Raw genomic sequence first — 13,748 nt, 5'->3', positions numbered from 1 at the left:
ATCCATTTTAGTATTTTTGAGATTAATTAATAATAAAATGAAAAATAAGGATAACTAACTTCTTCAATAATAGTTTATATAAAAATTAATAAAATTAATTATCAATATTGAATTAATTAAGATAGTAGTTTAATTAATTAATTTACATAAATAAAATATTGTAATTTAACTTTTGAAATAGCTTTTAACATATATAGATTTTGTTTTAATAATAATGAATATTGAGAATCAAAAAGCAAAAAATCTTTAATTTATTGATTGATTGTTTGATAAAATAAATTAATTTTTATTTCTTGGATATAACTGATTGATAACAATTTAAAATTTATATTTATTTATAATTTATTAACTAATTAAAATATGACTATTTTTCCATAGTTTTTCTTTAAATCTTAATTAATTTTATCAGGAAGTTGCATCACCATTTTCTGTTGTATTTTGTTACTCCATTAAAATCTTATATATTTTTAAAACAAAATTGCTAAACTCTTCACCTTTTTTTGAATCAATTAACTTTTAGAATGTTTTATATTCAGTTCTATCTTTATTAGAAATATATGTTTATAAAGTCTTGATAGCCTACCCAGAAAACATTACAGAATAGAGCAAGACTATATTTAATTCTTCTTGTACTTTTGCTTTCCAAAAATGGGATGCCTTTATTAAGAAGTTTTTAACATGAGGAGGGCATATAAATGGCATTTTTGAATCAAATTAATTTTTTATCTTATCAATATATTCTTTTATTGTTTCTTCTGTAATTGCACTGGACTCGTCTTCCATTTCGCGGGTAAATTAGTTAGTATTTTCAGAATCACCATACATTCCGATTAAATGGATCATATCAATAAACCTAGAATCACTCCAAATACTAATAACCTTTTATTTAAAAATTAATATTGATTTAATATGACTATAATTTAATCTCATTTTGTTTTAATTTAATTTCATATTAAAGCAAACACTATTTTATTTGTTTGTTTGATATTTTTCAAAAATATATAAATAAAAAATATTTTGTTTTTCTAAAAAACCTAATAAACAAAATGATATTTTCTTATTTAAAATACTTATGAAATTATTAATTATTGCATACTTTCTAATTATAACTTTACTCTAAATTAAAAAATTATATTTATATTTAGTTTTTTTAGCTAATTCTTATTAATTTCTTTATAAATATAATGAATTATTAAAAATTATACATGCAATTTTTTTTCTAAATCTTTTGGTGGTTCATTGCTATTTATAGGAAAACCTTTGTTTTCTTATAAAGATTATAGTGGTCTTCCTTTTCTTCCTACTACAGATTCTGAATTAGGTCTTTTTGTATTTGGATGTTCAATACTTTTATGCTTATTCTTTGTATGGGTATAAAGTGCTGCATTTGTACCGTATTGTTTACCACAATCGGGCCAACCACAAATATACTCTCTTTCAATTTCATTTTTATTTCTTCTATGCTACTTTCTTGCGATAGAGGCTGAGTCTTGCTCTCCAGAATTATTGCTATCTTCGTTTTATCCGTTACCTCCTCCCATTTATTTTATTTATTTTAATAATTGATTTAATATATTTTTATATTATTGAAATTTTCTTCTTTAAAATTTATATTTAATTGATAGATCGATAGATTTCTTTTTTTTAATGTATTTTGTATGTATGATACTGCTTGATTAATTTTTTCTCTACTAAATAATAAATAAAGATTTAGACCTAAATTAAGTTTCTTGCTTCTATTATAAATTTGAAAATAAAGTAGAAACACTTTTATTGTCTTATTATAACCATAAATTATTAACATACCCTCATATGTTTAGACTATTATAATTTTTACCTCATTGATTTAATTATAAAAGAAATGATGCTAAATTTATTATTTTGAACTTCAAAGATTATATTTTTAATTCTATTCGCATTTTTGGATATAAAGTACATGCTATTAACTTTAAACATTGATAGTACATTTATAAAGATAAATTATTGCTCAAATATTAAAATATTATTTTTGGTTTCAAATAAATTTTCCATAGGATGAAAATAAAATTTAGAAAAATCATCAAGGTAAAATATTTATAAATATCAAAGACTTTATAATATTTAATTTAAAATTTTAAAGAAACATATTTTAATCAAGATCCAAAATTAGGAATGGAATTAATTAACCTTAAAAAATCTTCCATTCATTGCCAAGCATTATAGAGCAGAAAACGCACTTTTTGTAAATCCTACAATATTTAGATATTTATATACAAACTAATATTTAGAGATATAAATATAAAACCTCTTAAATTATTTCAAAAAATAAAATTTCCAAAATTAATTTAAAAATATAAATAAAATAATTTCAAAATACATAAATAATTAATAAATAAAATTATTTAAAATAAGAATAAATTTAGCAATAATGAAGAAAAATAATGAAAAGTAAAGCAATTAATTTATACATATTTGTATTTTCAAATAATAAAATATTTAGATTTTTAATTTATTTGTAAAAACTTTTATAGTTTTAAGAATACTTTTTAGAAGTATAATTTTTTGAAAAATTAATTTTTTGATTAGTCATTTTATATCTAAGCTTTTAACTTTAAAATGAGATAATTCAATATAAATTATTCATAAGCTATTTTATTGATTGTTGAAAGGTAATTCATAAATGAAAAAACTTTAATGAATCAAGAATATTTAAAATGGTAATGATTAATTTTTATTTTTTATTTTAAAACAATTACTAAAGTTTTTTATATAAATTTAGTTAATAAGACAAACAATCTATATATTTATTTAAATGTTTACATTTATTATTTAATTAGTAATTTTTTTATTTATTTAGTTAGTTAGTTAGTACAGAACTATCAAGCTTTAATTTTCTTTTATAAATCTCCTTCATATTCCTGATTTTCAATAATAAATTATTTTTAAAAATATACTTTAAAATGAATGAATTTTACAGATATATCCTATGCATCATGTTAAATTTTAGGGGAATGGATTGACTTATTATAACTTTCCTTTACTTAAGCTATTAGGACTACTGGATTATTTAATATTTCACTTCTAATTTTAATATTAACTCCAATTAATATTTTATTTGGTAAATCGAAATTTATTTATGTCACAGAACCTAAATCTGATTTTTCAAATAAAGCCTAGTTGATTTATGATGAAGAAATATCTATTATTTTTTAATTTAAATTGTCCACAATAAGTTCTGACAAAGGCTTATTATCGTATTCTTCTTAATTAACTAGATAATAAAAGAACAAATTAATGGGTCTATCTTCTGTACTTCCATTTCCATTTTCAGTTTACTAATGATTCTTACCCAAAATGCCAACAAATGAGCCTACAAATAAATATTGAATAATAAATACAAGTAAGTTATGCAATAATTTAAATTACCTAAAAAAGAAAGATCTTTCAATATTCTTGAAATTATAAAAACGTTAGAGTGCTCTTTTTATTTAAAATGGTCTTCTAAAAAGTTAAAGACATTTTTGCATTCTATTTCATACAATCCTTTAGGGGTTTATTATGTCCCTTCATTAACTGCTTTAGATAGAGATCCTTATTTGTTAAATAAAATAAATATATTTTATCTTTATAAAATAAATTCTTAAAAAGATTTACTGCTAGCTGATCTGTGTGAGAGGCTATTTTATTTTTTTATATCCTAGAAAAATTCTTGTAAAGTTGCAGATGTTACACATGTAAGTACCTTTGCATTTCTCTCTTTATATAATCTAGTATCTAAAATAATATCTCCAAATAAATCAACAACAGACTCTTAATCATTAATTAAATTAAGAATGCGATCTCTTTCTTCTTAAAAGTAATTATTTATGTAAAATTTTGATATATCTATTAAAAACTTGCAGCTGCCTTCTTGTAAATCTAAAATAAAATTTTTTTCTCCTAAGACATACTCATAAGAATTTACAAAGAAATGTTCATCATCTTAATCTATTTTCTTCTAGAGAATTGTAGTTATACTGCTTTGGCTTTTATCTAAAACAATACTTGCAATTTAATCTTTGAAAGGTTTTTGGTTCTCGTTGAACTCAATAATTTTAAATTGCTTCAAAGTTTCTAATTTTATATGAGAATCAATATCTTTATTATTTATAACTTTTTCGATTGCTTCTTCTAAAGAAAAAGTGCTTATATCTTTTTAAATTTTGTGTTTTATAATCTCAACATTTTATTCTTGAATCCAAGTCTTTAATTCTGAAGGTATTTGTGACAAATCTAATTTTATAAAAGTAAAAGAATAAGCTTTGCAATTCAATAAAATATTTTTTGATGTAATTAATAATTTTAGCTAATATACTTTGATCTACTTCTTTATTCAAAAGTATAAGTCTGTTCTAGAAATCCATCTTATTATCTTCTTTAGTAATTGTTGGCACTCCTTGCTCTTATATCACAAAGCTATTCATAAAAAGACAAATTAATGTGAATTCAACTACTAAAAAACTTGATATGTAATATTTCATTTTTAAACAAATATTTTACTCGTGTAATTTAACCAGGAACTCATTGCATCTGGTCATTGGAATTTTAAGAGCTATAGTTTCTGATTCTTCATTAAACCTTATTATTAAAAAGAAATTAATATAGTTCGCGAAAAAGCAATAATAAAAAACTTAAAATAAAAATAATTTAAAATCTATTGATACATATTTGATAATTTTGAGAGCTAACTTCTGATTGCTGCTTTAAATAAAGATGCCATTTTAAGTATAAAACTAAATGATTGGTAAACGCTTAACTAATTATGAAGTAAGTAAGTACTAAACTTTTATTTTGGATATTCCTTTATATGAAAGAGATAAGATTTTAATTAAGTTTTTTATGAATAATTGTGCTTGTTTATTTTTAATAATATCTTTGCTTGGGTTTTATCTGATAAATAAAATATAAAAGGCTTTAAATCTTTCTTATCTTTTTCTAATGTTTTATGTTTTCAATAAATTTGTTTGTTTTTATCTAAATTTTATCAAACGTTCCAACAAACCACTATAATTTTTATATCAAAAATAATTTCTTAATAAAGGTTGCTTGCTCTTTATATTGCTTTAAATAAATAAAGTATTTATTATATTTAATGTTAATAAATTAAAATAATTCATATATTTAATTTCAAAAATTATCCGCTCTTTTTTTCCAAATTTTTATAAATGATCTAGATAAATATCAATAGTCTTATCTGGTATCTAAGCAAAAAAGAATTAAAGAATTCAAGGCGGGGTTTTTAGTCAGATTGCAAAAGAAAATTTCTGATTATTTCTACTTTAACTAATTTATAAAAGCCAAATGCGGCATTTGTAGAAAATTTTAAAATAGAAAAACACTTTCATACAAACAAGTAATAATAATACTTTGATAATTAATAATGTTGGCTTGCATTTGAATTATTTTCATAAAAACTTTTGCTATTTTTTGGATGTTTATTTTTAAAATTGTAAATCATCATAATCATTTTCTTATTCTTCATTATCGGTTTTTTCTGTAATTATTTAGTTATTGATATTTTAAAATGGCTAAATTCCTTACTACAACAGCATTGTCTTATACTTCGAAAGTAATAGCTCATTTATCAAAGTATACCACTTAGAAATTTTTGTTTTTGCCCATCTCTATAATATACTTATTTTCTAAGTTTATAATTCGTACTTCTTTTACTTATTTTTTTACAAAATACTGATAGCTGTTAAACAAGAGTTACTCAATTGCTATTAAAGATTTTTCTGGATTTCTATGATTTATAAATCATCTATTTCAACTTGTTTTTGCAATATTTTGAGATATATACTTGTCTATATATCTTTAATTTTTTCAAAAAGAAAAAAAATATAACTTTTACCTTAAAGATTTTAGCAGACCAAGTTTTTATTAAATTAATCGTTTTATTTAATAAATAACTAATAATTTTATAATTATGGTTCTAATCCTTAACTTTATATGTATTAGCTAATAACCTACCAATTTTTTTAGCATTGCTCATCAGTATAAAAATTTTTAAATGTTTGTAAATTTTAAGATAATAATAGATCATCTGGTTCGTATTACTTTGTAATTTTATTAAATAAGGGAAATTCAGTTGGTAAATTTAACTTCAATTATTTTATAAAAAACCCATTTTCATTACATACTGTAAAAAATGTATCATGATTTACAATTCCTTTTCCAATTGAGTAGCACTCTCTATAAATCTAAGCCTTTTCTAACTCAGTTGTGGAGATAAAATTTTTATGAAATATGTTCCTAAATGTAAAAAAATATTTAATTAATGGGAATAAAAAAATAGAGGAAAAATATAAAAATAAAATTTCACCTAAATGATGTGAAATTCAAAGTGTATTTTCCATCTTTATTTTCAAGCTTTTAGCTATAAAAGAGTTATTTTATTAGCTTATATCTCTATTACCTTTCAGTTCTAAAGTACTCTAAGAGCAATCTCAATACCAATTGAGCATCAACTAATTACTTTTTTCCTTTTAAAACTGATTTATTTTTTATCTAGGAAATTAAATATTCAACAGTACTTTGATCAAATTTTGTAAGAACACTACGAATTAATATTATAGCTTCATCAATTTGAATGTAATTTATGATTTCAAATGTAGAAGAAAGAGATTCAAGTTGAGGTCCTTTAAATATTTAATTCCTACAAAAAAGATAAAAATATAGCTCCTCTTTGCTTAAGTCCTCATTTAAAATTTCTCTAAACGTAACAAACTAAGTAAAATAAAATTGATATCATAAATATCTATATAAAAATAAATAATGAAGCAAGCTAACAAATATACTTCCCAAAGTTTTGATAGAAGATGATTATTTAGTGTAATGTAAAACTAGGTTATTCTAAGTTCTAATAGATTTGAAGTTAATGTGTTAGTGTGGAATTTAGTAATTTTTCTAGAGTTTTGATTAATGTCAAAAGTTATAAGCCAAGAATAAACAAAATCAGCAAACAAAGAAACATTCTAATAATTTTAGTTTGAGCATAATAAAAATTCATTGTACTTGGAATCTAAGATACCTCTTATGGTAGCTAAGAAATTATAAGGTATTTAAGTTGTATTTTCCACTTATTTAAATAAATTTTAGAAGTTATCCTTGATAAAGCAATAAAATTATGGCAAATTATATCTGTATTTAGTGAGATCAACAATAGAATCATTTTTATCCTAGTCCTCAAAACTAAAATAATTTATTTATTATTTAAAGAAAGTTATCACAAATTTAGTTATTTACCTTCTCATATTTACTTGAATTTACTCTTAATCAAACCCTTCCATATTTGCTTTGATTTATTTAATAAAATAGCTCTTATTAAAATAAGAACTTTTAATGCTGTCAAAAAAATATTTCTCTTCATTAAAGTCTTTATTATCAGGAGGAATAACAAAAGTCATCTTTTATGTAGTCAATTTATTTAGCTATTTTATAAAGTTAAAAAAATCAATAAAAATACATGATAAGTTTGTATTTACTTTTTCTTTCATTTCTTTTATTATTTTAGTATTTGTTAATATTATCTTTTTCATCTCATCAAGTTCATTTTCCTTTATTTATTTATTTTATGTTGTTGAATCTAATTATTAATTTAGATCATTCATTTGCTTAATTAAAGTTTCATTTTCAAGATTTAGTAGTTTGTTTTACTCTAAAATTTTCTAATAAGAATATTCAAGATCTTTATTTCTATCTTCCACTTTTTTAAGCTAAGCCTTTAAAATAGCAATTGTGGAGTTTAGTAAAACTATATTTTAGTCCATTTTATAAAGATTTTTATTATTTTCAATTTGTAATTGAGAAACCTATTTTTGAAGTTGTTCATTTTAAATATAAGTTTATTTTATATTTTCATTCTATTTTTAATTGAGTTTTGAAGCTAAATCATTAGACTTTGAAAGTATCATTTTATATTTATAAAAAAATAAATTAATTAATTTTTCATAAAATTAAATTTAAATATAAAAAAACTATTTAATTTCAATTATTTTAATAAAAAATTTTAAATAAACTTTAAAATGCTTTAAAAAATATTTTACAAGTTTCTAAAGCTAAACATTCTGATAAACTAGCTCTATATTTTATTTTTTGTTTAACTAAATTAAATTTTATTCACTTTACACTATATCATCTGATTTATTTTACTTATCTATCTAAGTTAACAATTAGCTTAACTAGGTATTTAATTCAAATTATTTATTTTTTTCCTTTATCCTTTCAGAATCAAAATTTTTTTCAGCTTAAATAATATGCTAAGTTAATTTTTTAAAAATTTGATGCAAATAATGCTCTCCTTATAACAGCTTTTAGTGTAATAAATTTTCTTAAGTTGGGATTAATATAAATCTTTATTCTGCCTCTTCTATAACCATAGAGTAAAGTATAAAAAATTAATTTAATATGGATTTTAACTCTTCGTAAATTGGAAGACATTAAAATTATCTTAAAATATTTTATCTTTTTGAAAAAATTTTATCTTTTTATTCCTGAAATTTAGCAGATAAATCTTCATTTTACTATTTTTAATTAAATTCATTACAAGCTAATTATGTGGAAATTTATTTTTAATTAAAAAGATAAGGCTAAGAGCTATTAATTTTTTAAATAACAAATTATTTTTTCTTATTTTCACTTTTGTCTTAATTATTTTTTTGAATATTATTTTAAATTTTTTTGATAGAATCCTAGCTATTTTAAATACTTAATTCTTTCATTTTTTCTTCTCTTACATCTATAAATGTAAAATCTTTGTTATCTTTAAGAACAGTTTTATCTTTAATCTGTTTCTAAATTTAAGGAATAATTTCTGTAGCTCTTTTAAGATTTAAGTTTATATGTTAACTCTAATTTTATAAATTTAAATCCAAAAAATCTTAACTTTATAGCGAATTTTTAGAAAGCCTATCTGTATGATAAAAACTATTGCTGTTTTTAAGTTTATTAGAACTTTTTAAAGGAGTATTTTAACATGTTTGTATTAGATTCTATGTATTTTAATTGTGTAATGAATGATTTTTTATTTTAAGTGATCTACGAGTAGAATTTAAGCTTTCAATATTATTTTAAGTAGAAGTCTAAGAATATGGTTATTTAAAATTTAAAGATAGTTATTTAGGTGTATTTAAAGATAATTACAAGTTTAATCTCAACTAATTAAAATCAAAATTGCTTGCATTATTAGTTGTAATTTTACTAATATCTTTTTCAAAATTTGATTTACTTCTAAACGTTTTAGTATTTTACATTTATTTTATTTAAGTTTTTATAGTTAATTAAATATTTTCAATTAAAAACTAACATAAGCATTGAACTAGTTTAATTTTAAATTCATAAATTGATTATAATAAAAAATCCAAAGTTTACAAAATTTATTATTTATTCTGATATCTAACAAATAAATAAAAATAGATTGGTAGGTAGGAAGAAGGTTAAACCAACATAAATTTTTTAAACATGCATGAAACAAATAAAAACTAGATTTTGTAATAATTTATAAATAATTTTGAAATTTAGTTAGGATTTCATTTATAGTTAAAGAATTCAGCATTTTTTGAATCAATTTACATTATAATTAGTTTTGAATCCAATTTAAAATTATAAAATATTTAAAGCCTTTTCTTTATTATATAAAATGAATTTAATTTGTTAATTTTTGACTACTACTATTACAATATGCTTTCTCTTCATTTATTTTTAGATTTGTTAAAATTCATAATTTCGTTTTCACAAATAAACTAACTAATCAAGCTGATCCTTAAATATTTTTATCTTCAACTAAGCAACTAATCATTGGGTAATCAACCTTTTCACTAAGCTCGTTATGTACTAAACCTAAATTGATAAATAAAATTATAAAAAATAAGTTTAATAATTGTATTATAATTGTTTTTTTAATAAATATCTAATTAGTTGTTTAATAATAACCATATTTAGTTAATTTGTTTAAAATATTTAAACATATTTAGTTAATTTGTTTAAAATATTTAAACATATTTATAATTAAAAGGTTAATTCATTAATGAATGAGAAGTACAAATTTATAAATTAAAAGAATAATAATTTTTTGTAAAAATAATAATTACCCATAATAAAAGGAGGTTACCATACAATAGAATCTTGTTAAGTAGGTTCTGAAGCTATTAGCCCTGCTTCAATTTATGGCTTATAGTCTGTGCTAAACTATATTTTAGATAAAACCTAAAAAAAAAATTTTATTTTAATTTTAAAATTTAGATTAAATAATTTTACTTAGTTTATACTATTAATTTTATATTTTGGTAAAGTATGAATATTTTATGCGTAATTAGTAGCAGGTATCCATAAATCTTATTCAATCACTTCATCTTTATCACATTTTTAAATAGTATTTCCTACAAAATTAGCAATCTCAATTTCTCCTGACTTCAAAGCATTTAGTTCTTTTTCGCCTTTTTTTGAGAAATATTAATAAATAAATTAAAATGTACAAATATAAATTTTATTTTTTACTTATTTGAAGTAAAAAGAAGTTAACTTGCTCATCATCTGTAGGGATAAAGTATAAAGGAGACATATTTTTATCAGCAGAGCTAAAGCACTTTTTGACTATATTTTGTAATTCTTCATTCTAAATAAATTAAAAGAAAAAATAGTAATTAAATTTCATATATTAAAAATGATTGATTACCTTTTTGATTCGGATGTAATTTTTATTTTAGTATTTAGCAAAATTGAAATGCTTCCATCTGTAGCAATTTTTAGAAATGCAAGCTATTGTTTATCCCTTTTTATATATCCAAATGTATTAGAATAAATATCTTAAAATTTATTTTACTTGGCTTTAAAAGGTGAAATTTGTTTTAGGAAAAACTTGTTAGCAAAATTCATTAAGTTTTTAGTCTACATCAAATTATTCAAGGAGAGTTCCTTTAATACTAAAATCCTTTTATTAAAACATATTTAAGCACTCAAAAATAAACCTGTCTTAAAAAAAAAAAAAAAAAATTTACTTCTTAACCAAATGCCTTTATGATGGTATCTTAATTGATAGCAGCAGATAATATTTAATCCTATGTTTCTTTATTTTTTATTTATCTAATTGACTTAGCTAAATGAATAGGTATATCATAGCTTTAAAATTGTAGTTATTGATTATTTCCACCTGTCTTTTCACTTAATATCAATAAGTTATTGAACTATATAGGTTCTTGCTAATATTATTCATCAGTTTCTTCGATATTATTTGTAAATTTTTTTGGTACTGGGATAGTTGCAGGCCTTCTTAAACCAAAAATTGTAGAGCGTTTGCTAGTTTTAGGGTCATTTACTAATTGTTTCCATTTAAATCCAATGTTATTAAATATATTTTTTACATATGGATCTAGTTAAAGTTTTCCTTCTTCCTCTTAATAGAATAAATTTACTCTTATTTCTTCACTAGAGTCATTTTTCCAAATAAAATCTACAAGAGTATTGATTATACTATTATAAAAAGATTTTTCTATACAGCTAACATGTAATATATTAGTCCTTCTTAAGTGATACTGCTATCTGTCAACACAAATTATAGCTATTAATAAAAATAGAGTTTGAAAAAGTTTATTAAAATTGAAAATTTATTTATTACCTAATCCTTAGAAAGAATCAGTTACTCCTCCAGATTCAATTTTTAGAAAGTTTACATCTTGCTCAGTTTAATTAAAAGAAAGGATGTGATTGACATCAGAATAAAATGAATTTTTTATTTCGCTTTAAGATATTTAAAAGGATTTAAGTTAATAGCAAGTTAAATAAAAAAATGTACATAGGAATTTAATCTAGATATGAATTCATAAAGCCAACTATTTGTGATTCCTAAATATTCAATGGCTTAACTACATAATCTCCAAATTACTCTTTAACACGTCTTTGAATAGATTCTTCAAAAATAATTAACTCCGAAGCTCTAATTCTCTAAATTAGAAGTGAGCAGTCATGAGTTATTTAGGGGTAATCAATATATATAGGATCTATTACATTTTATTATTTTTGCATAGTCAATAAGAAAGGGTCAGATATTGTATTTGCTTGTAAGTTAACATGATGCTGCAATTATGATTATTTCAAAAATTTAATATCATCCCTCATTTTTAATAAATAATTTCTTTAGTTGTAATAGAAAGGTAATTACATATTTAGATTTTGAAATTATTTTTGTTATTGTTTAGGAGATTAGATTGAGGTAACTGAACCTTTTTAGTTTTCCAAAAGTGCAGCTTATTTTGTATAGTGAAAATTTAGAATGCTCTCACGCCATCTTAATATTTACTCAACAACCTCCAAGGATAGAATCCTTAAATCCTTTAATGTAGTGCTTATTTCTTATAAATTTTTTTCATATTATTCATCAATAGGTACTTTCAGTAGTTCTATTTATTGCTTTAACGTTTCTAAGCAGGTCTCTCTTGCTCGAATAACTTTTAAGCAAATCTAAATTTAAGCCCTGTCCTTCTTCATAAATTTAAGTTCTTTATATACATGCTAAACTATTTCTATTTTAGGTAAACCCTTTACAGCTTCAGAAAAAGCTTTACGATGAAAATGAGGAATATCTTTTTGTTGCCATTCTATATTTACATCATTTTGCAATTTCTCTAAATAGCCTTCGACTATCTTTGGATTTTAATCAAGATCATAGACTATAGGTTTTTATTACATATTGATATAATGCTGAACAAGAGGATTATTAGAGTACTTATTTTCATCTAACTCTTTTTCTTTTTTAGTGAAAATATCATTTAAATTTGAATAATAATGTAAATATTTAATAAATGTTTATTCTTTGTCTAATAATAATATCAATAATATAAGTTGAATATTATTGAAGAGTTATTTTAAGGAGACTTTAATTCATTTTTTCTATTACTTTTCTTTCCAATTTATTTACTAAAAAAACTTATTTAAATTAATTAGTACTTATTTTATAATGTGATTGAGGTCTTTTTTTAACTATGTTTGGCTGTCCTACCAAATTATTCATTTATACTTTTCTAATCTTTCCAGGTTCCATTACAATATTTGAATTGCTTGGTACATTAACTAAACTTGCTCCACTTTAACTTGTTGGAAGGCCTTACTATAGGATAGGGTATTTTGGTAACTTTTAAACTACGTAATTAATTTTAAAATAAAACAATTAGATTGCTAACTAAATTTATTATGCACCCTAATAAGTTCTAATAAATTAAGCATATCTTAACTATTTATCCATTAATAAAGATAAGCTGAAGGATGCAGTGTATAAAAATTCAATTTTTACTACCATTTTATCTATCTTTTTGTGGCTGATAAGGTGGGATCTTTTCTAAGAAAAAGCGATCATTCCAATCTGGTTTACTTGGCTATTAAGATATAAAAATACCAATTAGTATGTGAAAGCCCTCTAAAAATAAAGTAAATTAATTTTGGAAAATTAAATGCGTTTCTATCCATTACAAGCAAGCTTGAATGACCTTCTAAACACAAATTAAAATATTAAAAAATAAACCCAAATGCATATTAAATGTATCAGTTACCTCTTTCTACAAAATATGCTTGATTTTCTTTGGTTTGCTTATTGAAATTTACTTTATAGCTCTATTACTCTATGCACTATTTAAAACCTATTAACTAGGACTTATCATACTTAAAATATGAACTTTAAATAAAAGTTATATGTGTTAGTAGTATAAATCTTGCTATTTATATTTTTTATATATATTAAGTAT

General features: G+C 21.4%; 4 protein-coding genes across 4 annotated transcripts; all 4 read right to left on the bottom strand. All coding sequences in view use genetic code 6, as the record gives it.

Annotated features, from left to right (window-relative positions):
• Positions 1 to 405: 405 nt before the first annotated feature.
• TTHERM_00535790 (zinc finger, C2H2 type family protein) lies at positions 406 to 1,541 on the bottom strand (the record flags this gene model as incomplete). The annotated part of the gene is made up of 2 exons (XM_001023488.1): positions 406 to 879; positions 1,206 to 1,541. The coding sequence occupies 2 exons, from the start codon at positions 1,539 to 1,541 to the stop codon at positions 406 to 408; spliced, it is 810 nt and encodes a 269-aa protein (XP_001023488.1).
• A 1,317-nt stretch (positions 1,542 to 2,858) lies between these two features.
• Positions 2,859 to 4,738, bottom strand: TTHERM_00535780 (tRNA (guanine(37)-N1)-methyltransferase, putative; the record flags this gene model as incomplete). Its single annotated transcript, XM_001023487.3, has 7 exons — positions 2,859 to 2,897; positions 2,955 to 3,349; positions 3,406 to 3,570; positions 3,634 to 4,251; positions 4,334 to 4,434; positions 4,519 to 4,596; positions 4,683 to 4,738. 7 exons carry the CDS (start codon positions 4,736 to 4,738, stop codon positions 2,859 to 2,861), a joined length of 1,452 nt encoding a protein of 483 aa, XP_001023487.3.
• Positions 4,739 to 5,423: 685 nt separating this feature from the next.
• Positions 5,424 to 8,546, bottom strand: TTHERM_00535770 (hypothetical protein; the record flags this gene model as incomplete). The annotated part of the gene is made up of 6 exons (XM_001023486.2): positions 8,064 to 8,546; positions 7,503 to 7,916; positions 7,264 to 7,448; positions 6,816 to 7,209; positions 6,341 to 6,744; positions 5,424 to 6,270 (listed from the first exon to the last, which is right to left on the bottom strand). The coding sequence occupies exons 1-6, from the start codon at positions 8,394 to 8,396 to the stop codon at positions 5,424 to 5,426; spliced, it is 2,577 nt and encodes an 858-aa protein (XP_001023486.2). The 5' UTR covers positions 8,397 to 8,546.
• A 1,220-nt stretch (positions 8,547 to 9,766) lies between these two features.
• On the bottom strand, positions 9,767 to 13,664 carry TTHERM_00535760 (hypothetical protein; the record flags this gene model as incomplete). Its single annotated transcript, XM_001023485.3, has 12 exons — positions 9,767 to 9,855; positions 10,107 to 10,221; positions 10,273 to 10,451; positions 10,513 to 10,630; positions 10,691 to 10,786; positions 10,838 to 10,945; positions 11,013 to 11,572; positions 11,630 to 11,751; positions 11,807 to 12,758; positions 12,958 to 13,149; positions 13,301 to 13,382; positions 13,557 to 13,664. The coding sequence occupies 12 exons, from the start codon at positions 13,662 to 13,664 to the stop codon at positions 9,767 to 9,769; spliced, it is 2,721 nt and encodes a 906-aa protein (XP_001023485.2).
• Between the last annotated feature and the right edge of the window lie 84 nt (positions 13,665 to 13,748).

This window comes from Tetrahymena thermophila (genome assembly GCF_000189635.1).
Source record: "Tetrahymena thermophila SB210 genomic scaffold scf_8254428, whole genome shotgun sequence".
Lineage (NCBI taxonomy): Eukaryota > Ciliophora > Oligohymenophorea > Hymenostomatida > Tetrahymenidae > Tetrahymena > Tetrahymena thermophila.
This window is presented reverse-complemented; position numbering and strand designations above follow the sequence as displayed.